The sequence below is a fragment of the Pinus tabuliformis genome, chromosome 3_2 (assembly GCF_031772625.1).
Source record: "Pinus tabuliformis cultivar Carrire ecotype Pingquan chromosome 3_2, CPIR1, whole genome shotgun sequence".
Lineage (NCBI taxonomy): Eukaryota > Viridiplantae > Streptophyta > Pinopsida > Pinales > Pinaceae > Pinus > Pinus tabuliformis.
Genome location: NC_142302.1, coordinates 1,253,284,210 through 1,253,310,622, shown reverse-complemented (window position 1 = coordinate 1,253,310,622; position 26,413 = coordinate 1,253,284,210). Strand labels below are relative to the sequence as shown.

At 38.8% G+C, this 26,413-nt stretch overlaps 1 protein-coding gene across 1 annotated transcript in view; it reads right to left on the bottom strand.

The window, feature by feature from the left end:
- Nucleotides 1–8,956: 8,956 nt before the first annotated feature.
- LOC149185283 (mitochondrial import receptor subunit TOM20-like) overlaps nucleotides 8,957–26,413 on the bottom strand; it is a 226,962-nt gene continuing 209,505 nt past the window's right edge. The window contains exons 5-6 of the mRNA XM_089417875.1: nucleotides 11,421–11,569; nucleotides 8,957–9,239 (exon numbers count right to left, since the gene is read on the bottom strand). Of these exons, the coding sequence (XP_089274001.1) occupies nucleotides 11,444–11,569 (126 nt within the window). The 3' untranslated portion in view covers nucleotides 8,957–9,239; nucleotides 11,421–11,443. The remainder of the gene's footprint in view (nucleotides 9,240–11,420; nucleotides 11,570–26,413) is intronic.

The following is a 26,413-nucleotide window of genomic DNA, read 5'->3' as shown; positions in this document are numbered from 1 at the left end:
ATACGATATTGCATCCACCGTATAAACTTTCATATCGCAAGTCATAAAGAGTTGTCACCCCGGACCGCCGATTGCGATAAGCCCCCGAACTGCCGATTGCGATAGAAGATGTGTATCCGACGGGTCTATTGACAACAGTGTAATGTTATATTGTGTCTGCCTCATCAGTAATATGAGTATCGGCTATGTTACACCGATAACATTAAAAGTTGCGATTGCGATTGATGATGTGGATGTGGGACCTCCATGTGGGCCTTGGATGAATATTAAAAAGGGCTTCTCCAATATATTGTGTAGCAAGAGACCTTCAAAAGTTGCGATTGCGATTAGCGGTGATGTGGCATGTGGGGCTGCCATACTTCCATCATAATATGGTTTTAGCCTCTCTGGTCTCTCCGTAAATAAACAAATCAGCCTCCCTCCAATAAATGTGTCTCTCATGTCATTGGTGAAACTCGTATAAGTACAAGTTAAAACGTTTCACTAAATGAATCGATTGGGCATTGGGCACAAAGAAGAATTAAAAAGTTCACAACTCGTGAACTTGAAAAGACAGAGGAAGCCGAAGGTCGAGAAGTCGAAGTTCTAGTAGAAGACGAAGGTGTAGCAGAAGCCGAACACCGAGAAAAGAAGGAAGTAGAAGACAGTGCGGGAGGACAATCTTTTGATCTGATTCATCTTGGAAGGTTCAGACCCGAAGTGAAGCCATAACGCAAACAACGACCTGTTGAAAAGACTACAAGGACATGATTTGGTAAAGAAGTTCTTGGAAGCAGTATAATACAATCAAACATTTCTTGCTAGAGTAAATATATAGGATCGGAGCCCTTGGGGTTGGTGCCACAGAATTGGAAGGATTTGTGTCCTTGGAGTTGGTGCTCCTAAATTCAAGGTTGGTTCCTTGGTAAGATAGGGTCGGAGCCCTAGGCGTTGGAGCCTCATCAAAGTCCAAGTTGGTGCTTGGAAAAACTCATCAGATATTGTATTCAGTCTTTTTCTATATTTAATAAAATCATTTCTTTAGTTAAAATTGTAAATAATCTAGACTAGTAATAATAATAATTGAAAAGAAATATTGATTCACCCCCCTCTCATTATTTCCAACATTATGTTTATTATTTATTATATATATTTATTACTTTTATATAATTATATTTATAACAAAGGGCCAGTCACTTTAGGATCTTTGGTAGCATAGCTTATTGCCATGTACCATATGAGAAGCAAACCAAGTTGGATTAGAGTGCAAAGAGAGGTTATTTTGTTGGGCATAGCGAAACCTCCAAGGCATACAAGATTTATGTTCCCAACAACAAGAAGATCATAATGAGATGGGAGATGCCATTAGGTGATCAGAGTGAGCTAGCTTAAGTTCCATTGTAGAAAGGACAACCACAGGGGCCACCGCTAAGACCACCGCAAGGAGAGTCATAGGGATCTAGTACTATTACCAGTACCAGCATACCCTTAGGTGTAGGAGATACAATGAGTTTGCAACAGATGGAGCAACAAAGGCATGATGAAGAGTTGGTTGAGCCTCCCACCATTAGTGGTAGAACCAGAAGGGAAGTTCATTAGAAATTGAGAGATGCTGAGGAGTTTATTTGAGCTCCTAAGATGAACAAGAGAGAAAACAAACAACCAAACATGTACCAAACATTGGTTGCACAAGTTGAAGAACCTTCCAACTATCAGGAGGTGACACAACATCAAGTGTGTATATATTCCATGGTAGAAGAGTATAGCTCTATCATGACCAATGATGTTTGGGAGGTAGTGTTGAGGCTTGAGGACAGGTCAGTAGTGGGCTCTCGAGGGATCTACAAGATCAAGTACACTGAAGATGGCAGTGTGGAGAAGTACAAGGCTAGGTCGTGGAAAATGGGTATGCACAAAAGAAAGGTATAGATTACGAGCAGAACTTCATCCCAGTGGCTAAATACACTTCTGTTCGGTCCATTAGATCCCTAGCAACATAAATGGGATGGAAGATTCACCAAATGGACATCAAGACAACCTTCTTGAACGGGGTGATAGAGGAGGAGGTGTACATAGAACAACCATAGGGCTTAGAGGCACATAAGAGGCGCACATGTGTGAAGGTTGAAGAAAACTCTATACAGGCTCAAGCAGGCTCCCAGGGCATGGTATGGTCGGATTGACAGCTACTTGAAGCAGATGGGATTCGTCATGAGTGACACAAATCCCAACCTTCACTACTTGATGGTAGAGGATGAGCCACTCATTCTAGTGTTGTATGTGGATGACCTCTTCTGGACGAGGTCATCAAGGCTCAAAGAGGAACCTGGTAACAAAGTTTGACATGAAGGATTTGGGGTTGATGCACAATTTGCTAGGCCTGGAAGTGTGGCAAAAGGACAAGGAGATCTTCCTTGGTCAAGGGAGATATGCTATTAAGATTCTGAAGAGATTCAGGATGTAGGATTGTAGACCCATGTCTATGCCCATGATCACAAACTAGAGGAAGATAAATGCATCAAAGGACAAGGATGTTGACCCCACCCTATATAAACAACTCATCGGTTCTCTCACTTATCTGGTCAACACTTGACCAAATATCTACTTGTGGTCAACACTCTCGGTCATGGGGGAATCGAAGAGAGTGCATTAGACACCAACGACGCACATTTTGAGGTATTTGCGTGGCACAATAGAGTATGGGTTGAAATATACCTGAGGGGATGATGTCAGACTATGTGGATTCACATATGCAGATTGGGCGGGCATTGCAATGGATAGGAAAAGTAACTTTGGGTACTGCTTTAGTGTTGGATTAAGGATGATTTATTGGTGTAGTAAGAAACAAAAGTTAATAGCACTAAGCTCTACAAAAGAAAAGTATATGGCAGCTAGCACGACCATGTGCGAGGCTATATGGTTTCGAAAATCGTTGGTGAACTTATTCAGGCAAAGGATGGAGGCAACCAACGTTTATTGTGATAATTAGAGTCACATCAAGCTCTTTGCAAATCTAGTGTTTTGTGATAGGTTGGAACGCATAAATATTTGATGTCATTTCATCAGAGATTGTGTGTAGTGTGGAGCAGTCCAGCTATATTGTGTTCCCATGGAAGAGTAGGTTGGAGATATACTCATGAAAGCTCTAGGAAGAGCCAAGTTTCTCTATTTAATAGAGCAAATGGGTATAGTGGAGAACCCATTTCAATAGCAGGGACAAAGTATTCAGGATTTCAGTTGCAGTAACAACAACATGAGATAAATTACAGAGTTGGCAGTAGTACAGTGCAGTGTAGTGTCAGGGTGATTCGGCTACAAAATGACATATGAATCAGAGTTTGCGCAATAGCTGGTGGACAGTGGTAGTAGTCACAGTGGTCAATGATCATCAACGTGTATGGAGGATGCTATTGGAGAGAACACCTTCATCACTAAGAGAGTGTTAGTTTTTGTAGCATCGGATGGTGTTTTAGTCTCAATCCTTGTAGAGAGGCTAAAACATATCATATCTCCATAACCCAAAAATCGTTTATGGAAAATTCACCTAGAGACATTTTAATTAAGTTATTTGATTTATAAGTAAAAATGCCTAAGTATAACTTTAGGGAAATTGATTAATTAATAAGAATTAATTAAAAAATGTGAGAATTCTCTAGAAACTCACATGGATCGACTTAGAGATCATCTCATCCATCAATAAGGACTTAATCGTGGTTGTTGGTAATCCAACTGGAGATTATAAGAGGAGGTTGATAGGGTTGGAGAAGAACATACTCGAGGTCGAATTCCTTGGCAGAAATCGAGCTTCACAGTTGCAGTGATCCAACAGGAGAGTTCGAGTCAGAGAGGGGATGTAGAGGCAGTGATTTAAGAGGAGATTCCAGTTCCAGAGAGTCAGCAATAGGAGGGTCGAGTTTTCCTCATTGGGGTTGCACAGGGACTGCGCATACAACTTTGGAGGAAGAGTTCGATTTAGTTGGAGTAAGGGTCAATTCAGTTGCTGGAGGCTGGGAGAAATTTCGAAGGGGCTAGCAAGTCATTCTCAAAGGCTCAGTTGGGTAGGATGGCTTGATCAAATCAGCTTTCAGGAAATTCATTAGAGGGCTTGCACAACATCTGCATAGAAGGTTGATGCAGAGATTCGAGGAGCCCAATTTGTGCCAGGGTTGGACCTAGATCAATGTTGTATGAGGCAAGATTTGTCTCACTAATTTCACTGTTGCATAATAATAAAACCCTCATCTATTGCACCATTTTTCCCACATTGGGTTTTTCCAAGGACATTTGTCCAAAAATAACTACCATATTTTGTGTGTGCTCTATATTTCTTAGTTCCCATTTATTTTTTGCAGCGTTTTTATTTGTGAAGTGTAGTTTGATTTATTCGTTGTTTGTCGTAGCAAATAAATTGCATAATTAATCAGTTAGAAGAATAAATTTCTAATTTCTACATTTCAAGTGTTTTTTCACACTGCCTACATCACATCTGGTCTTAAAACAGTCACATGCAATAGGTTGCCAATCATCAATCTATACAATTTCTAGTATGCTTCGTTAGACTCATTGTCCTTGCTCAACTTCCAACCGATCACCATGGGTGTGCTAACTGGTTTACAATCATCCATTTGGAACCTCTTCAACATTTCCTTCATGTACTTGGTTTCAGAAATGAATATGCCATCATCTTCCTGAGATATATGGAGTCCCAAGAAGAAGGTCAATTCACCAAGTAAAGTCATCTCAAATTCATTCTGCAGATCATTGGCAAATTTCTTATTCAGTCAATCATCATCATTGCCAAAGATGATGCCATCCATATATACTTCAATGAGAGTCAAGTTGACTTGTTTAATCTTTATGTATAAGTTGTTATCGACACTTCCTTTCTTCAAACCTTGTTGTTGCAAATACCTATCCAGATGAGCATACCAAGCTCTAGCAGCTTGCTTGAGACCATACAAAGCTTTCTTTAACATGCAAACATGATCTTTCTTTTTCTATAAGCATAAAAACCTTTGGGCTACTCTACATAGACTTCTTCCAATTCTCATTCAAAAAAGTTGATTTGACATCCATTTGGTACACCTTAATCTTTCTTGAGCAAGCATAGGCCAAAAACATTCTTATAGCTTTCATCCTGGCAACAAGGGAAAACATTTATTCGAATTTGTTTCCTTCTACTTGTGCATATCCTTTACATACCAATATTGCTTTGTTCCTGGTTACCTATCTATCTTTGTTTAGCTTGTTCCTAAGGACCCATTTTACACCGATGACATTTTTGTCTCTAGGTCTTGGAACAAATTCCCATGTTTTATTCTTTTTGATATAATCCAGTTCTTCTTCCATGGCTTTGATCCAATGTTCATCATGGTTGGCTTCTTCAAAGCTGCTAGGCTCAACTATGGATAAGAGCACAAGATGTCCTTGTTCTGGCATATATATTTGTTGGCTTCTTCTGGTTCCTATTCCTGCATTCGTATCACTTATGATTTTCTCTGATGGATGATTCTTCTAGTACCATCGTTTAGGAGTTTTAGAAAGTGCCTATTAATTATCTTATGCTTCTTTCTGGTCGATAGTTGACTCTTCTGGTTCCTATTCCTGCATTGATATCACTTATGATTTACTCCGATGGATGATTCTTCTGGTACCATTGTTTAGGAGTTTTAGAAAGTGCCTATTAATTATCTTATGCTTCTTTCTGGTCGATAGTTGACTCTTCGTCTAATTGTTCTTCTTCTTTTATTAATCCTTATTGTTCTGGTTCTTCTGTTTCTTGTTCCCTTGAAGATGAGCCTCCTTGCCTAGCCTTTTTTCCACGAACTTCATCAAATGTTACATTGATGCTTTCAACTATCTTGTTGAGTCTCAAATTATAGCATTTGTATGCCTTGATTTTGTGTGAGTACCCAACAAATATGCCTTCATCTACCCGAGAGTCAAATTTTCCAATCCTCGTCTTCCCTCTTTATGTAGCATTTGCTTCTGAAGACTCTAAAATGCTTGACGTTTTCCGGTCTCCCCTTCCATAATTCATATGGGGTCTTATCACTGTTACTTCTAAGCACGCCTCTGTTTTGAATGTGCACGGTTGCCTCTACTACTTGAACCTAGAAGACATCACTTAATTTGGAATCATTCAGCATGGTCCTAGCCATTTATTTTACGGTTATGTTTTTCCTTTTAGCAACTCAACTCTGTTGTGGTGTTTTGTCTCTCGATAATTGTATTTTTATCCCTTGTTCTTCATAGAAGTGTTGGAATTATTTGGATGTAAATTCTCCTCCATTATCAGATCTTAAAAACTTGATTCTCATATCAGTTTCATTCTCAACCATCTCTTTGTAGATTTTAAAACATTCAAATGCTTCTGACTTTTTCTTCAGAAAACTTATTGTTGTCATTCTGGTGTAATCATCGTTAAATAACATGAAGTACTATTCACCTTCCAGTACTTTGATTCTCATGGGACCACATAGATCGGTATGTACCAACTCTAATAGTTTTGAAATGGAATGTTCCTTGGTCTTGAATTTAACCCTTGTCTGCTTTCCATGCCTATAGTGTTTGCACATGGTACTTACTGGTTTTGAAATTTCTGGCATTTATCTTATGGCTTCCTTTTCACTGATCTTTACCAAGTTATTGAAATTCATGTGACCCATTCTTTTGTGCCAAAGCCAACTTTCATCCTCCTTTTCCAAGAAATAGCCTTCCTTTCCAATTTCATCCAAGATATATATATATATATATATTGTTTGGAGTCCTTGTTGCGGTCACCACTAATCTACCTAATTTTCCCCTTCTTATTTCACATTTCTTTGAGTCAAACAAAAGCATGTGTCCTTGAGTACACATTTGACTCACACTTAGCAGGTTATGGTCCATGTTTTCAATGAAAAAAACGCTTTCTGCCATGGCATTCTTGCTTCCAAGCTTAACAATACCCTTTCCTATAACCTTAGTTGAACCATCATTCCCAAATGAGACTACCATCGTTTTCTTTCTGCAAAGATACAAATTTCTTTTTATCTCCTGTCATGTGTGTTGAGCAGTGCTTTAAAAACCAGCCGATCTGAACTGGTAACCGGCCAAATCGGCAGAAAAGCCCAATTTGACCCTCCATTTCGCCAAAAAAGTGGACAAATCGGTCCTAACCGGCCAGTTTAGGACGGAACCAGTCAGTTTGTGATCAAACCGGGTGGTTTCATCCTAAACCGGCCAATTTATTGCCAAGGCAACTATAAACCCCACAAAATGCATTTTTGTGAGTTTTGAAGCTGTTTTGAGAGAAGTTTGGGGTTGTTTTCCTCCAAAAATAGTCCCTCCCAAACAAACATGCCTACCCTCTCATTTTCTTGACACATCTCAACCCTAACAATGTTGGCAATTAATGGTAATGTTAGATTCTTAAAGTAAAAGTGACATTTCCTTTAATTTTTATTTTCATCCTTTTACTTAAATTTTTAACATTACCATGAAATGACTCAAGATGTTTGAGAGTGGTTTCGACCTCATTGGATTTCATATGGAGAAACTAGAATTTTAGATTTCACTCAAAATTCAACAGACTTAATAATTTTCAGGATTTCATGGTTTGGGGGTTTGCAATGTTTCCATTTGATTATATCATGTGTGAGGGTATGAGATTGACATTTGATCATGAGCATGAAGCCCTTTAAGAACCTTGATCATGGTGGCATTGATTGTTGAACATTGTTGATGTTGGTGGTATTGATTGTTGAACTCCTCTACCATGGCCTTAACAAGAATGCACCCTTCACTCAAAGGAAAACAACTAGTTAGGCATGCTAATCTTTTTCTACCACATTATAAGGTTGAGGAGATGAACCCTTCACTCAAACCAAAATCATTGGTTAGGCATGTTAAAGCTTTTCAATTTCTATCATGTTATAAGGTTGAGCAATCCAACTCTGAAGACTTTGCGCTAGATGATGTTTATGTATCTCTCGTTAATGATGTTTTTGTATTTCTAGTAGCGTTGAATCAATGATGAGTTTCATGAGTGACCATGTTGATCGGTGATTTGTAGTTTAGATGTCTATTTTTTCTACTACTACTAAAGTTGTATGTTGATCAGTGATTTGTAGTTTAGATGTCTATTTTTTCTACTACTACTAAAGTTGTAGAGGAGTTTTAGGAGTCCTCAAACTCGGAGCCATATTATTGATGTAGCTCATGTTGATGATCTCTTGTCTAGTAGTGGTGATGAGTTTGATCATGTTGTTGATCACTGATATGTAGACTTGTAGTAGTTCAGTGACCCCATAGCTTAGAGGATTGTTTTCGGATTCTAGAGGCCATTTAGAGCCTCATTGATTATGTATTTTGTTGCAGATATGTATTGCATTCAATGCCATTTTGATATATTCACCTTTACATGGTATATAGATGAACAAACCTTGCATATTTTGTTTCTATTGGCTTGGAATCATGGTTTTAAATCTTAAAAAGTATTTTTTTTCAATTAAAAATTAATCATTTAATGTATTTTTTTTTAAACCGGTTCATTTATACCTGACCAGTCCCGGTTCGAAACCTGGTTCATTAGGTGGACTGGTCCGGTCACCGGTTCCAGTTTTTAAAACATTGGTGTTGAGTAAGTCATATAACTTCTCTAACATCAACAACGAAACACAACATTTACCATCACTTTTTGTATTATTGACACATCAAATGAATTGATGTGTCAAGACCGGTTTCCCCGCTCCAACTGTTTTGTCAACATCGAGAGCATAAAAAGGGATATAATTATTGAACCAATATAAAAGATCCAATAATAATAATAGAAATTATTGCCAAGAAACTAAAGATAACAACAAAGAATTACAAGCAATGAACCATACTGTTTCACTTTTACTATGATTGATAGAAAAATAGATAGAAACAACAAATGGTGTCATCTTTAACTGCAAATAATTATACACATGTTCTGAAACTGACAAAATCAGAATACTCTAAAATCACAGGAATAATATTATTAAAGAGTTAACTGAGTGATTTGCATTTAAAATGATAGGGTCTTTTGAGCCCTGCTAGCATGGTCCATTACAGAAACAAGAACTGGATCCTAACATGTATGCAAAACTTGTTTTGACAATAAAAGGATTTTATAGCATAGGTGGAGGAGGCACATGAGATTTTGCCATTCCAACCCAAGCTGCTATGCCAACAGCAAGTACAATCCAACACATTATGTCGTACTTTAAGTCACTGCTTTTCTTCTTCCTTGAGCCCTGCAAAAACAACATTCCACTTATATTTTCCATCTAACCAGACATGCATAAATATTTCAACTAAAGTATTGCATGCCCAATCAATAGGACAATATGTTTCTTATGCTACAGAAAAGCATTTTAAAGACTAAAACCTATGGAAACCAAACAATCAGTCACTTTACAGTGTCAAAGTCCATCAAAAGCAAAGGTCATTCTGTGTGCTCTCTATCAATTTGGCCATCAGCAAAAATAACTTGGAGCAACTTTATAGCAAATTAGCACATTCATCTGAACAGATTATTTTCTCTATGCTGCAAAGTTGCAAACATATTTAAAAGTCAAAATATAAGAATAAAAATAAAAATAAAAATTTAATACCCTTGCAACATTTAATTTAGATGGTGATGTCAAAATGTTAAATTTTGTTAACTAATAGAATGCTCCAAACTGTAATGCCAATGGTGTATTTCATGTTATTAACTGTAAAACCTTAAAATGTTGACGAGTGCTGAATAAAAATTAAAGCCTGTTTAGTCTTAACTGTGCTACATAATCAGGTATCAACAATGTCTGATAAGTGATTTGTGAGGTTGAGTCACTGGACATTGCTGTTTGGGAAATTGTCTACCTTTTATGTTGTGAAGACTACTGCAGCATATTTGTTCCAATCCCTGATGCTGCTTCAAACCAAAAAAAAAATCACTATCTTCCATTTTTATCTTATTTTGTATCTCATCCACATTAAGAAAAAATCCCAGCCATAGGATTTTCTGGCAGGTTTTCATGACAAAAATACCCTCGTGGTTTCTGCTTGGATTTGAATTGATATTGAGTTAACTGTGCCAATCTCTTTTCCATGCCATAAAAGCCCCTGCTGTTTGCAAGGTAATATAATCCTTGAGAGTTCTGGTGTTGCCTAAATATCAAGTTAACTGTAGCTATCAGGTTGTCGGATATAGACAAGGCATTTGCATGTTGTGATTCAGTGATTTATTTGGGTTGAAAACTCACATGTTAATACACTAATTTATTCAGGATTGTGACTTGCCTCAAAAGTTGTGTTGCAACTCAATTTAGGTCACGAGATGAAAGTTGTCATGGATGTCTTGGAGATGGCACAATTAACCAAATGGCAGACTCATTCAAATTATCCATGACATGCTTAGCTCTAACTAACCCAAAAGACCACAAACCTCGTGTCGAATTCATCATCTGCAATGTGTTTATTATTTGTGCAGGTTACAACTATAGGAAGAGAATCCCATGTTAAGATCACAAGAAAACAAGGGGATTGAATGCAACCAAAAACCTGCAAAATAAAGAAGAAAACAACACTAAAAAAGCGGGCTAGTGTTGTCAAAAAGATGCACTAGAAAGAGAAACACAGGCATAGAACAAGTGAATGCCAAAGATATAGTTCCTGCAGGCTTAATCACTTGTATAAAAAATGATGTCCACAGGCTAAAGAATGCTCAATTGTTCACACGATCACACATGACAATATTGCAAATGAATTGTATGTATTTATACACAACTCAAGTAGAGTATCCTCCCAAGGAAGGTTATGCGCAAAAATTTCTCGTAATTCAAAATTAAATGCAAAACAGAAATTTCACCTTCAACCTAGAAGGCTTCTCCAATTTTGTTTTTATCTCCTGTAGAATACATTTAAAACAATTTATTTTGTTTAAATGTATCCTACAGCGAGTAAGTCATAGAACTTCTCTAGCATCAACAGCGAAACACAACATTTACCATCAGTTTTTGTATTTTGACACAAATGAACTGATGTGTAAAGACTGGTTGCCCCGCTCCAAATGTTTTGTCAACATCGAGAGCATAAAAAGGGATATAATTATTGAACCACACAGTTATTAGACGCCAATATAAAAGATCCAATAATAATAGAAATTATTGCCAATAAACTAAGATAACAACAAAGAATTACCTTTCAGACATCTAGAAATAATGAACCATACTGTTTAATTTTTACTATGATTGATAGAAAAATAGATAGAAACAACAAATGATGCTATATTTAACTGCAAATAATTATACACATGTCCTGAAACTGACAAAATCAGAATACACTACAATCACAGTAATGATATTATTAAAGAGTTAACTGAGTATTTGCATATAAAATGATAGCATGGTCCTTCACAGAAACAAGAAATGGATCCTAACATGTATGCAAACCTTGTTTTGACAATAAAAGGATTTTATAGCATAGGTGGTGGAGGCACATGAGATTTTGCCATTCCAACCCAAGCTACTATGCCAACAGCAAGTACAATCCAACCCATTATGTCGTACTTTAAGTCACTGCTTTTCTTCTTCCTTGAGCCCTGCAAAAACAGCATTCCACTTATATTTTCCATCTAACCAGACATGCATAAAGATTTCAAATAAAGTGTTGCAATGCCCAATGAATAGGGCAATATGTTTCTGATGCTTCGGACCAAGGTTACTTGGGAGCGGGAGCGGGAGCGACATTTGCAGAAGCTCCCGATTTGGGAGCGATTACGGGAGCGTTTTTATATAATATATATATTTTTTATATTTTGATGCATATATGTCAACAAAAGCATGTAGAATGATGAATTAGATTCAAAAAACATTAAAAAACATAGATTGAACCATATAACAACAATCATCTAGAAGTTATAATCTTCATCAACCACGTCCACAAGTTAGTAACACACAACATATTGAGTCTCATGATTCATCAATCTTAAAGTTTCAAGCTTTCAAATTTCAATATATAACATTTATCATAATTGATCAGCAAAGTTGTACTTGTAAGCTAAGTGTAACCATTACAACAAAGAATATCTAACATGAAATGAAGCAACTTTCAACTTTCACAAAGCATCATATTCATAATTCATTACCAATGAGTTATAATTGCCAACTTCAAACTTAAATTGTCATAAATTGTTTACAAAAAATATCATAATAAATATGAAAGAGTCAACAGTTATTAAAAGTTAAAACTACTAGAAACTAGAAAAGACAAGTAAATCTATCATCTACAGCTTCCTCTTGCCTGCCACGAATAATGTCTAATTTCTGAGAAGGTTCTGGTGGTCTTCTAGGAGTCTCCTCTTGCACAGTGCCACGACCAGAACCAGAAGGCACAGGCCCTCCACGTGAGGATGTACATGGAGGCGGCAACAACAAAGGAGCAAGACTTGGAACTCAAGCACTGCTACTGGATGGTGGGGGTGGCATGGTTGTTGTTGCTTCATCTTCATCTCTCATAAGTTCTGCTTCCAGTTCTTCAAGATGTATAATGCCATCCTCCAAATTATTGTCCTCAGGGTGGTTGTCCCAAATTTTATATGTTGGATCCTCATAAGCTTGATCACAGTAATGACTCAACAACCTCAAGTTGTAGTGCACATGAACCAAGCTTTTTGTCTAGTTTTCATTGAGTCTGTTTCTTCTCACATTATGTATGAAGTTGTAGGTGCTCCAACACCTCTCTGCAGAAGAGGTATTTACAACCTGTGCGAATTTTTTTTTTGCCAATTTTGGCAAAAGCCCCATGCCGCCATATGCCTCCCACCATTTGAGAGCATCAAATCTGTCTCTATCTTCCATTGCATGCAAAGGACCAAACAAACTAGTGCAACTGAAGTATCTGCCTAATTCAAGACGTAGATTAGCACACTCCTCCCTGTCAGGAACCAACTTGTCTAATGCTTGCATATATCCTGCAGATACCTCTGGATCTGTATGGGGTTTGATCCTAACCCCACCCCCAGGTGCAGGTTGGCCCAACCAAGATGGAGAGTAGTATTTTGGCATAAGGATATACACCAAGGCATGTAGTGGAACATTAAGTTTATTCCACCGTGTACACACACAATTGTGAATCAGTGTATACAAGTTGGGATCATCTTTCTGAACAATATTTTTTATTTGCCCCAACATGGTATCCATCTGCTCATACACCTCCCCAATCATTGGTTTATCTGTATTTGCAAAACGAATCATGTGATAAATGGGCTTGGTGAATTCCAATACTTGCCTCACATGTGCCCAAAACTGACCATCAAGAGCGGTCTCCTCCACCTGTTCAAAACCTTGCTTGTCAGCTGCATTTGTAGCCCTTTCCTTTAATACCTGCCAGTGTGGACTTGATACCATGCTAGCCAATGACTCTCTTACCTTCAAAAGGTGCTTGAAGGTGAGGTAATAGCTAGCAAATCTAGTCTTCGCAATCTTCAACAGCTCCAATCTTGAGTGACTGCGGAAAAGCCCACAGGTATTGCGATGATTTGTAATAAATTTTATCATTTGTTTGCCTCTTTTGTACAAATCACCAATCCATTTGTATTGTTGGATTTTGTTTTTAATAATATCATGCATCAAAAGGTTCATTGTGTGAACCAAACACCCATACCAAAATATGTTGCGGTATTTATCCTCAATAATTGCTCCCGCTACCAAACAATTAGCAGCATTATCAGTGATGACTTAGATGACATTGTATGCCCAATATGTTCAATTGTTTCAAGTAATTGGCCGGTCTTGAACTTCTCTGAGTAATCATATGCTGAAAGAAAGATGGCACCACTAATAGACACAACAAGAACACTTATTAATGGCTTTCCTTTTACATTTGTCCATCCATCAGATACAATAGACACCCCATGCTCAGTCCAAGAATTTGTCATTCTACTCAAAGAATGTGATATTTTTGCTTTTTCATGATCAAGTCCAACGATTCTAGCCTTGTCATACCCAGGGCGCTTGTATACTTTAGGGGCATCATTTATGGCAGAATCCATTTCATGCCAATAAGGTGAGCGAAGAACATTGAATGGTATCCCACATGCATGGAGAAACCCGTAAACTTTTGGATCCACATCATTCCTACATCCTTCATCAAGGAAATCTGATATGGTTCTACGCCTTAAAGAGATGTTTGGTGACCTTGTGCCTCCATATCCACTGCCATGGGAGGATGTTGAAGGAGTTCTTTGTGCATGTTGATGTGATTGTGAGCTTGGTTCAAAGAAACCCTTTGATTTTTTAGATTTGTATTGGGCTTCCTCCTCTTCCCTTATGTATTTGGCTCTATCTGTTGCTGACACACTTGCACAAGTTTTGATTCCTATTGCTTTATCTTCATTGTTGATTTGGGGTAGCATCGACTGTGCTCTAGCCACGAAATTTGGTGGAGAGGTTGGGACACATGAGATCTCCAATACCTAGAAAGAGTTTGGGTAGATTCTAAACAGTTCAGGAGATATTAAAATAATTAATATTTTTAATGGAGTCCCTAAGTCTAACCTTAGGAAAAATAAAATATTAATGGGAATTAATATGAAATTGTGTTAGAATGGTCCAAAAGACATGGATCGAGCTAGATCTAATCTTAGCCGTTGATTAGGGATTTAATCTCGGCCGTTGATATGTCAACAGGAAAAGTATAGGAAGAGGCTTGAGGGTCACTTGGATAACACACTAGAGTGATCAGTCATTCTATTCTTTAGAGCAGGGTTTGCTAAGAGAGATAGAATTAGTGATCGAGAGTTGTAGTTGAGGGGCATTGAGTACAGAGAGACAAAGAGGCAGAGATAGTGCCGAGAGAGTAGCGTAGTAGTCGGGGAGAGTGACGCGGAGCCAGCCAAGGCTCACGCAGAGCCATGCAGAGGCAGTCGAGAGCTGTGCAGAGCCTCAGAGAGACCAACGTTGCTGATGCAGAGGGCTAGAGGGCTCACGCAGGGCCTCCTAAGGCTGATGTAGAACCATTTGGGGTGACGCAGGGTCAACGCTGGGCAGAGAGGGGCTGACGCAGTCCAGAGAGAGGCTGACGTTGCGGTTTTTGGGGCAGATTGGTGCTGAGGAGTTGCTGGAAGGATTATCCAGGGTTTCATCCAGGAGATTTGTCAGAAACTAAGAGGTATTACTACAAAGGAAATTTTCTGTTGGGTAGGCCAATTTCGGCACCCAGATTGTACTATGATATTGCTTAACAAGAAAACCCTTAGATAGCTGCACTGGTTTTCCCACATTGGGTTTTTCTGGGGACATTGGTCCAAAAATAATGGTGTCATATGGTGTGATTGTTTCTGTTTCTTTCAGTTGTTGATCTGTAATATGTTGAGCATGCACTAGTGTTTATTTTCAGTATTTACATTGTAAATAACTTGTTAAGTAACAGAACAAGTAGGTAGGAATAAATCAGATAAAGTGCATGGAGGGTTTCTAACTAAGTAGACTTAGAAACTTCAACATGCTATTAGAGCGTGATTGCAGAAGGACTGAGGACATCAACCGAGCAGAGCAATAGCAACAGAAAACAATTGTCTTGAGGTGAGAGAAGTTGTTTCTAGCAAAGCAGCAACAAGGGAAGGGTGATGCAGTGCCTGCATCATCAAGGGTGAGCCGAGAAGAGGCAGTGCAGAGGCTAAGGAAGGCAAAGGGAGCCTCACGCAGAAGATGGGAGGGCTGACGCAGTTGGTTGAGGAGGCCAGGTTGCTGGTGCCGGGATTGCGCAGAGCCTATGAGCTCTCACCTTCAGGTTGTTGGGGTTTAGAACGCTGTGGGAATATTGCAGAGTGGAGCTAGTGAGGCATTGTAGTCAAAACAGTACCTGACAGAGCAAGGCCAAGAGGAGGGAGTTGCTATCGAAGGTTTCTAGCCGACGAACCTGGATCAGTGGTGCGGTTGCACAAGATGATCAGAGTAGGAGGCATCTCAACAATGGCAGGAGGATTTCCAGGAGGGAAATCGGGACTCAGAGGGAGTCTAGAAGAGAACTTCTAGACGGGAAGTAGAGACTCGGAGGAGTCGAACAGAGAACTTCCAGGAGGGAAGTAGAAGAGCATCATGGCACTACACAGAGTAAGAGATCAGGATAGACTGGATGGAGCATCGAACTTCACAGTCTGGAAGGCCAAAATCTTATCCGTACTTGACAGAAATCGTGTCAAGAACTTTGCCTTGAATGTTATAGCTATCCCAGTCGACCCCAATGATAACGACAAGTACGAGGCGGCAATGGCGAGGGCCATGAGCATTATCCTTGACGGGGTCAAGGACCATGCAATACCACACATTGCCGAGAAGGAAACGACATATGAGATGTGGTAGGCCCTCAAGAAATTGTACTAGCATACTTCTGTGCAGAGAAGAATGTTACTTGAAAATCAGTTGAGGTCATATCAGATGAAGAAGGGAGAACCGATTGACACCTTCCTCGGAGGATTGAATGAGATCCGAGATCAGTTGACTGCTATAGAAGCCACGACGGATCAGGAGTTGGTGGTGAGGACATCCCTGGATGTTGTCTCAGAAGACTGGGAGGTGTTTGTCTAGAGTATACTGGGCAGAGGGACTCTCCCACCTTGGGACGAGATGTGGGTGGCTCTTCGCCAGCAAGAGATCAGACGGCAGTCGAAGACAGGTAGCAGCAGCAAGGGGATCAAAGTCAAGGAGGAGGAGGAGGAAGATGTTGCCCTAGCATTTGAGGGAAAGCAGGAAAAGCGGAACAAGAAGGATCTCTCCAAGATCAAGTGCTTCCACTGTGGGGAGCTGGGTCATTATGCGACCCAGTGTCCAAGGAAGAAGAGTAAGGGAGAGTATTCCAAGACTAAGGCAGCGCTAGCAAGGGCAGAGAAGGAAGTTTTGACGGACGATGACTGTGCCATGAGTGCACACGTACCACTTGAGTGGAAATGGGGAGACATCGAGTTGTAGTCAGGCGGACTACAAGCGATGAGGGGCAGGATCCTCTAGGTACCCAGCCTCTTGGATTAGACCTTGCTATGGGAGCCCCGAAGAGGAGTAGCAGGACTAGCCGAGTAGGGTAGAGACGGATGCGGATGAAGCGACAGAGAGAGCTACAGTGCAGGAGTCCCAAGACAGTGCGAGGCTAGCAGGTTGCAGCAATGCGAGAGGTATAGGAGTGTTGCACCAGTGCAGCATGGCACATAGAGGTGTGCAAACGGTGCAAGATGTAGGGAGTTGTTGCAGCAACGCAGAGATCAAAGAGGGAGCACTTGTCAGCGGCAGAGGGAGCTTCAACATCAGTGGGTGTCTCTAGCCCAACAAGGAGGTTAGATTGGGAGATCAGTTACTTCTCAGTAACTGAGTTGCAATGCAGCGGAGGGTAGCACAATGAAACATGATGAGAGGAGGTGCAGGATGGAGTGTTGGGAGAAAGGACCAACAATAGCACGGATGCAGAGGGAGCTCACGTACAGATGCAGCAGTAGCAGTGGCAGAACCATGGGTAGCAGTATAGGATACAACAGTGCAGAGGATGGTGGGCAGCAGGCCTAGCATTAGCACAGGAACCAATGCCGAATGATTTGAGTGATACTCAGTGAGAAGTATTACTAGAGCACAGTCCTCGCTAAGAGGGAGTGTTGATTTGGGGTAGCATCGGATGTGCTCTAGCCACGAAATTTGGTGGAGAGGTTGGGGCACATGAGATCTCCAATACCCAGAAAGGGTTTGGGCAGATTCTAAACAGTTCAAGAGATATTAAAATAATTAATATTTTTAATGGAGTCTAAACTTAGGAAAAATAAAATATTAATGGGAATTAATATGAAACTATATTAGAATGGTCCAAAAGACATGGATCAAGCCAGATCTAATCTTAGCCATTGATTAGGGACTTAATCTCGGTCGTTGATATGTCAACAAGAAAAGTATAAGAGGAGGCTTGAGGATCACTTGGAGAACACACCAGAGTGATCAATTATTCTATTCTTTAGAGTGGGGTTTGCTAAGAGAGATAGAATTAGTGATCGGGAGTTGCAGCTGAGGGGTATTGAAGCATAAAAACTGCTGCTGAAGCAAGAAAACTAATAGCTTGGAGACTTGAATGTAAAAATACACAAGAGGTATTTGAAATAATAATTTATTATATATATCAAATGTATATGTGATGATTGTTACAATGAGGACCCACATATATATACCTAAGCAGGTGTCCTTTCGTGGCCGGGCATGTCTTTTAGACATGCCTTTTCACTTAAATAATGACTTCTTAACATAATCACTAATTGATTACTTAGTATTTATGTTATTTATATTTATTTATTTTGTTATGAATTATATTCATAACTTAGCCCCTTTCTTCAGAAGCTTTGTCCTCAAATCTTGTTGATGAAAAGACTTGATCTCTTATCTGCCACGAATGTCGTGAATGTCCTCTTTACACTTGACCACTAATACTTTCTTCATTTGACTGCGTCATTGGTAGCTCATCTTCTATAATTCGCTGGTAACTCTAATTTGAGTCCAGGTTTTGATTTTTTTCTTTCTTTAACTCTAAATTTTTTATTTTTTTAACTCTAATAATTTTTTATTTATTTTTTTAAATATATATATCCATATATATATATATATATATATATCAACATTGTTAAGTAGGTGTCTGATACGTATATTTATATACCCTCGTTCCAAAGGGTGTGACGTATCACCCGAAGGCATGACGTAACACACAAGAAACCGCAAGAATTTGAATGGGATATTGGAATTGGCCAACAGCGTGTAGGTGGATTAGCAGTCGAGCAGGCACAGTGGGTTTTCGATAAGCACGAGCGGGTGGAAACCATGTCTTCCTGGAGCGTCTGAATTGTGGCAGTGGTCCTTGACAGCGAACAGGGATTGCAGGTAGCGGGAGTTAATTTTTTTTTTGTAACAGATGGGTCACAAATTGGATGGCAGACTGGCTGGTGAGACACGCAGCTTGGCGAAACAAGGGAATGATTTGCGGAACCTATCGAGGCAGGCACAACGGAAATGTTTGGCACATCGATACATCAGTTCCTGCAGACAGCGGATGACGCTTTTCATTTGTCACTGCCATAATTCTAAGATACAATAAAAGGCCACCTTCATCCATAGGTGGTGGGTTTGCAAGTGAGGGTTTTGGTAAAAACATATCCAACACTGCAGAAACCCTCTGCTCCAAAACTCGCTGCACAAGGATCGACATAACTGCATCTGGAGAAATAAAGACAGCCATAATAGTTGCAGCTTCCTTTCGAATAGATTCTATGATTTCTTTGTACAATGTTGAAAGGCCATGTGCCACATTATTGGGGCCTAACTGTATGCCCTGATCTCCAAGAACCATCTTTGCATCTGCGTTCATAATATCGACATCAATAAACATCGGGCGTGAAGCTACATACCGCTGCATGGCACTTGTCCCTCTATTAAACTAAGACAATATCTTAGCACACTCTGCCATTGTTGACAATTCCCGTCGTTGAGAAGCAACATCAAAGCCAGACGAGAATTTGTTCTCTAATTCATTACAATAATCTTGTAAGTTAGCCACAGAAACTTTTAGGCCCCTGCTAGCATTTGAAGTGCCCCTGATAGATGCAGCAGCCATTCCTGCAATCACCAAAACACGAGGAGCTTTCTTGATCGAGATATCTAACTTGCATTTACTGCAGCACTTTGAAACTGTATTTTTCTTCTCTTGTGATCCTATGAATGGCAGGAGATCCTCTAATTTCAGCCACTTTAATTCGTCACCCCCTAACTTCTGCAACCACTTACCACTCAATTGTGGACATCCGGAGACTTGATCATCAATCAGATTCACATCTAACATTCCTTCATTTTCCACGGGAAAAGAGAATTTCAGTCCACAGCTGGAGCAAGTTAATTTTGTTTCAAAACTTATCGTAAAATCTTCCATAAGCAGCCTAATTTTTGAACCTTCCTGCACCTTTGATCTCTCATTTTCTTCATCTAACCCATTAACAATTTTCAATATAGTTACACCAGCATGGTTCTTCTCTTGACCAGGATATAACTTATTTTGAAGCTCAGAGGGTGCCTCAGAGGGATTGTGCTCTGGTAATTGAAATTCAAGAGAGCCCATCATGGAACATCTCTGAGAAAGAAGCTTACAAATTTGGTAAGTGATAAAATTCGAATCTGAGATTTGATCCCAGGGCTTCACATATCTCTCCCTTATGTTATTCATGGCTAACAAACATTGCAGAGCTACGTTTATGAAACATGTCCTACTGACATTTTTAATTCCCCTCAGGATGAACAACATTTTCTCTATGACTGGACTTACATTTGAATCTCTAGCTTGTCTCTCTTCTTCAATGATATATAGTTTTTGTTTCCTACTAGTTTCGCCCACATCTTCTTCAATATTTTTCTTCCTTTTCCTAGTGTTTTCTTCTAAATTTTCAACGCTTTGTTTCTCTTCTTCTCGATCCCTTTCCGTTGTTTTTTCTTCTAAATCTCCAGCGCTTTGTTTCTCTTCTTCTCGATCCCTTTCCGTTGTTTTTTCTTCTAAATCTCCAGCGCTTTGTTTGACCTCCACCACAGTTGCAGCATCTTCAACCTTACCTCCTAAAATTTCAGCTTGAGAATCTTCTGCAACATTCTCATCTTCAACATTATAATCATCTTGATCTATATCAGCTTCATCGGAATCATTATCTTGATTTAGATCATCATCATTCACATCAAGATCAGCTTTATTTGAATCCTCATCTTGATCTGTATAAGCTTCATCAGAATCATCATCTAGATCATTTTCCTTTCGAGCTTCTTTAACTTCTACAAATGATTTTTCTAAACGCTGAAATGCTTCTTGAATTTTACTAAACTGTTCAACGCATTCAAGATGTGAACGTAATGGCACATTGTGCGGCGAACAACGTTCAAAGACTCGCATGATTATATTGTGCGCCATGGCTCCGATACCACTGAAGCAAGAAAACTGATATCTTAGAGACTTGAATGTAAAAATACACAATAGGTATTTGAAATAATAGTTTATTATATATATAAAATGTATATGTGATGATTGTCACAATGAGGACCTGCATATATATACCTAAGCAGGTGTCCTTTTGTGACCGAGCATGTTTTTTAGACATGCCTTTTCACTTAACTAATGACTTCTTAACATAATCACTAATTGATTACTTAGTATTTATATTATTTACATTTATTTATTTTGTTATGAATTATATTGATAACAGGCATTGAGTACAGAGAGAGAGAGGCAGAGATAGTGCTGGGAGAGCAGCGCAGTAGCCGGGGAGAGTGACGTAGAGCCAGCCAGGGCTCACACAAGGCCATGCAAAGGCAGCCGGGAGCTACGCAAAGCCTCAGAGAGGCCAACGTTGCTGACGTAGTGGGCCAGAGGGCTCATGCAGGGCCTCCTAAGGCTGACATAGACCCATTCAGGATGACGCAGGGCCAACGCTGGGCAGAGAGGTGCTGACGTAGTCCAGAAAGAGGCTGACACTGGGGTTTCTGGGGCAGATTGGTGCTAAGGCGCTGCCAGAAGGGTTATCTGAGGTTTCAGCCAGGAGATTTGTCAGAAACTGAGAGGTATTACTGCCAAGGAAATTCTCTGTTGGGTAGGCCAGTTTCGGCACCCAGATTGGACTCTAATATTGCTTAATAAGAAAACCCTCAGATAGTTGCACCGTTTTCCCACATTGGGTTTTTCCGGGGACATTGGTCCAAAAATAATGGTGTCATAGGGTGTGATTGTTTTTGTTTCTTTCAGTTGTTGATCTGTAATATGTTGAGCATGCACTAGTGTTTATTTTCAGTATTTACATTGTAAATAACTTGTTAAGTAACATAACAGGTAGGTAGGAATAAATAAGATAAACTGCATGGAGGGTTTCTAACTAAGTAGACTTAGAAACTTCAACATTCATCCCATGGCCTTTTCCCATAGAGGTGCCTTCTGGCACGGGTGTATGAACCTGGGTAATTTTTGTTGCAATGGGGGCAGTCAAATTTAGTGGTTCCACCCCCTTTCCCTACTTCAGGCCTAGAACATATTTCCACAATGGGGTTTGGTCTTGTTTAGTTTTTTGGGCTGAATCATGTTCACTCTCTTCCTCCTCACTAAGGTACTCCTCTCCAGGGTTTTCATCAAATACACTATAACCCACTTCTTCATCCTCTTCTTCATGATCAACCCTCCTACTCTCCAATACCATAATAACAAAAAAAGGAACCAAGAAGAAGAAAATGCCAAGCCATATAGCCATGATGTTTGAAATTTTGAATCTACAAAAAAATGGAGGAATGGGAATGGGAAATAGAGAAAAAAATTATTTAGCAATGAACATAAAAAAAATGCTAGATTAGAGTGTAGATCCTACCTCTTTGGCCTTCAATCCCAAGCTCCTCTCTCCAAGCTTCAAACTCTCTCTTGCTCCAAACTCTCTTGCTCCTCTTACTCTCAATGGATGAAGTGAATAATGGGAGGGGAGAATGAAGCGAACAAAGTTCCTTCTACAAATTAATTACTCCAAAAGACTTGGAATATCAAGATATCCATGAGGATATAGATATTATATTAAATATATGAATAAGAATAAGAATGAATGATTGACAATGAGAACGAGAGGCTTGCTTATATATCAAGCAAGTGTCTCTTCATGGAGAGTCATGTCTGAATTAGACATGCCTCTTCAACCTAATTACTACTTAACTAATAATTATTTATGCTTATTATCACTTGTATTATTTTACATTATTTATATATATTTTATTCGTTACATTGCCTCCTTCCTCAAAGAGCTTTGTCCTCAAAGCTTGTCGATGAAAAAAGGCTTGATCTCTTTTTCAGCTTCGAACGTCTTTCGCTCTCGGAATAGTCATCCCCGTCGATACAAGTTGATATGATCTTCTTAGTGACAAACAAAATTGTCGCACTGAGAAGGGATCAGACCATCCGAGATTAATCTTCTGTATAGTATTTTGATCGCTGGAATTTTGTAACGACTTGTTAGCATAAGACTGGATTGAGGGTACATCACTATTATATGGAACATCAGTTTGTTGTTTCTGGTTTAAATGGTCTTGATACGTAGCTTGGTTGATTTGTCTACTCTCGTGATTCGGATGCCGATATAAAGTTTTTAGATTTTCTTCTGGCGAAGATGTTGTAGAGTTGGTTATGAAACATTCACTGGGGATGTTCATTGGCTGAACTGCAACATCTAAGTGTGTCGTTTCTTTAACTGACTTGTCTTCTTGAGTTGTCATATTCACTCGATCGGTATTTGTTGTTTTGTCATCAACTTGAATTCCTACATTTGATGCTTCTTTCTCGATAAGTTGTTGTACCTTGTTTTCTAATGACTTCTTATCCTTCTTAAGTTTCTTAATTTGCAACAGTAATTTTTCGCTATGGTTTTTAAATCGAGAAACTTCTTCATTTTTGTCAACATTGATTTTGTCAATTTCTTTTTGCATATTTTGTAATACCTTTTTACCTTCTTGAGACATTACTTTTGAAATATTTGAGATATCTTCTAGTGTTACTGAATTTGGTTTTAGTGTAAAATCTTGGAGCGTTATTTTCTTCTTCTTATATGAAAATGTTAAAAACTTTTTCTTAGTATTTAGAATAAAGGAACCTAGAGTTTCCATCCAAGGTAAACCCAAAACAATGTCACTATCGTTAAAATATAAGGTTTTCACGGTGAATTGTAAGGTAAAAGTATAATCTCCAATATTTAGTTGTAAATTGCTTTTATCGTATTGTTTGTTACATGTGCCAAAAATATTTGTTTCAACTATATTTGATTCAGGAATCACCAATTGGTTAGCACATTTAGGACTAACATAATTACTTCTTTCAGCAAGACTGATAGAGATTATGATGTCTCTTCCTATGAGTGATCCTTTGATTTTAAATAGTGTGTAAACACATGTACTAAAGGTTTCAGGAAACCTTTCATTACTAGTCTCCATTTTTGCCTTGATGTTTTTACGTAAACAATATGTCAACTGGAGCTATTTTTATTATAAAATATCACTTATTTCTTCTATATATATTTTTCAAATATTCTCCTTTAATGTGGATTGTTAAAAACTTGAATACCCTTTTATTAAAAAAAATACTCCTTTATATTGTTGCCCTCTATATATGTATGTATTTCTTTATATTAAGACCCCTTTTCAAAATAAATTTATTACCTTGTAATAATAATAGTTTCACTTCTTTTTTTTTATAATAAATTGGTCCCTTTTTTTATATACTTAATTACTTCCTTGATAAATTTTTAATGTCACTCCACTTAATAAATATAAAGGTCACGTCTTTTCATATGACACGGTCACGATGTTAAAATACCATGGGCTATTACCATGGGTTGTTTTTAAAACCTCCGTTAAAAATGTTCTCGACGTAGAAAGTAAAATGTATTCCTTTTGTTTTTTGTTTTTTTTGTTTTTTAACTTTTTAAAATACCAGGGGCAATTACCATGGGTTGTTTTTAAAACCACGGGCTTCTCCAGGTAAAAAGTTTAAATATACTTGGAAAGATTCCCTCGTCTTTATTATGCACTTATTTTATTTTTATTTTTATTTTTTCTTTTTTGAATTTGATTTTTTTTTTCTATATTTTTTTAATCTCTTTTTTTTTATATGACTTTTTTTTTAAATTAATAATCTTTATTATTATTTTTGTTATATATATATATATATAGCGAAAGGCCTGGTAGCGAGATGGAGAAACACCAAATATTTAGCGAAACACTTGAATTGCAACAGCGATAAATTTGACAAAGAGTCGATAGCCAAAGACTTGGATCGGAGAACGAGCTTTGTGCACCTGTTAAGCAACCTAGAGGACTGAATTGCTCTAATACCAAATGAAGCGAACAAAGTTTCTTCTACAAATTAATTACTCCAAAAGACTTGGAATATCAAGATATCCATGAGGATATAAATATTATATTAAATATATGAATAAGAATAAGAATGAATGATTTACAATGAGAACGAGAGGCTTGCTTATATATCAGGCAAGTGTCTCTTCATGGAGAGTCATGTCTCAATTAGACATGCCTCTTCAACCTAATTACTACTTAACTAATAATTATTTATGCTTATTATCACTTATATTATTTTACATTATTTATATATATTTTATTCATTACAGAGAACATCTATTTATGCCCCCCCCACTTTCCCTCCCTTTCCTCTCCCCTCTCCACTTTCCCTCCCTTTCCTCTCTCCTCTCGGTTGCCAACCATCGCCCTCCCTCTTGGCTTTTTTTTCACCGGATGGGAGCGTTTTTTCAGAGGGGGAGCAGTCAGGAGCGATCACTCCCCGACCGCTCCCCCTTTGAAAAAAACGCTCTCGGAGCGTATAGGAGCAGTTAAGGAGCGAACACTCCCTAAAACGCTCTGACAAAACCAAGGAGCATTTTTTTTGTCAGGAGCGCGCTCAATTGGGAGTGGGGACGTGGGGGGTGGGGGGGGTGGGGGCGCTCCCCCGCAACCCTGCTACGGACAAGCATTTTAAAGACTAAAACCTATGGCAACCAAACAATTGGTCACTTTACAGTCTCAAAGTCCATCAATAGCAAAGGTCATTTTGTGTGCTCTCTATCAATTTGGCCATCAACAAAATAAACTTTGAGCAACTTTATAGCAAAATAGGGCATTCATCTGAATATGAAAATAGGACTTAGGGTTGTTGGAAACACTGGGAGGGCGATGAATCAGTATTTCACTTAAATTAGTTAATTTTAACTTCACATAACGTTAATTATCATTAGCATTAGGTCAAAACATAAATCAGCGACACCATCCAACAATGCACAACATCAAGACAATACAAAACAAATGTTTTAGCTAGAAACTCTTCCTGGAGAAAAACCACAAAACACATTTAATATAAGTCTTTAATGTTTACATCAACAAGAAGCTCCAACTTCCAAGATTCTCCAAAAACCACTGGAAGGAGGCTCCAACCCCTTGGTTTGTCAGCGTCAACTAGAAGGATGCTCCAACACCCTAATTTACCAACGCCAACTGAAAGGACGCTCCAATGCCCTAATTTACCAGCTCCAATTGGAAGGACGCTCCAATACCGTAATTTACTAGCTCCAACTGGAAGGATGCTCCAACACCCTGCACAGGCTCCAACTTGCCCTAGCACCACCCTGTCGCCCTGAAGTGTTCTCAAGGTCCAACTTGAAGGAGATTCCAATCTCCGCCTTGCACCACCCTGAAGATAGAGAATAAGACAAATTGCACTGAACACGCTGCTCAAACACTGGTATCAACAACATTGTTGTTTTGCATTTGCTCAAAGGACAAAAACTCTATCAAGTCCACTGCCACAACAACTCTGCTCAAGTGACATCAACCTATCAAATCACGATACCTTTGTTCATCATATATAT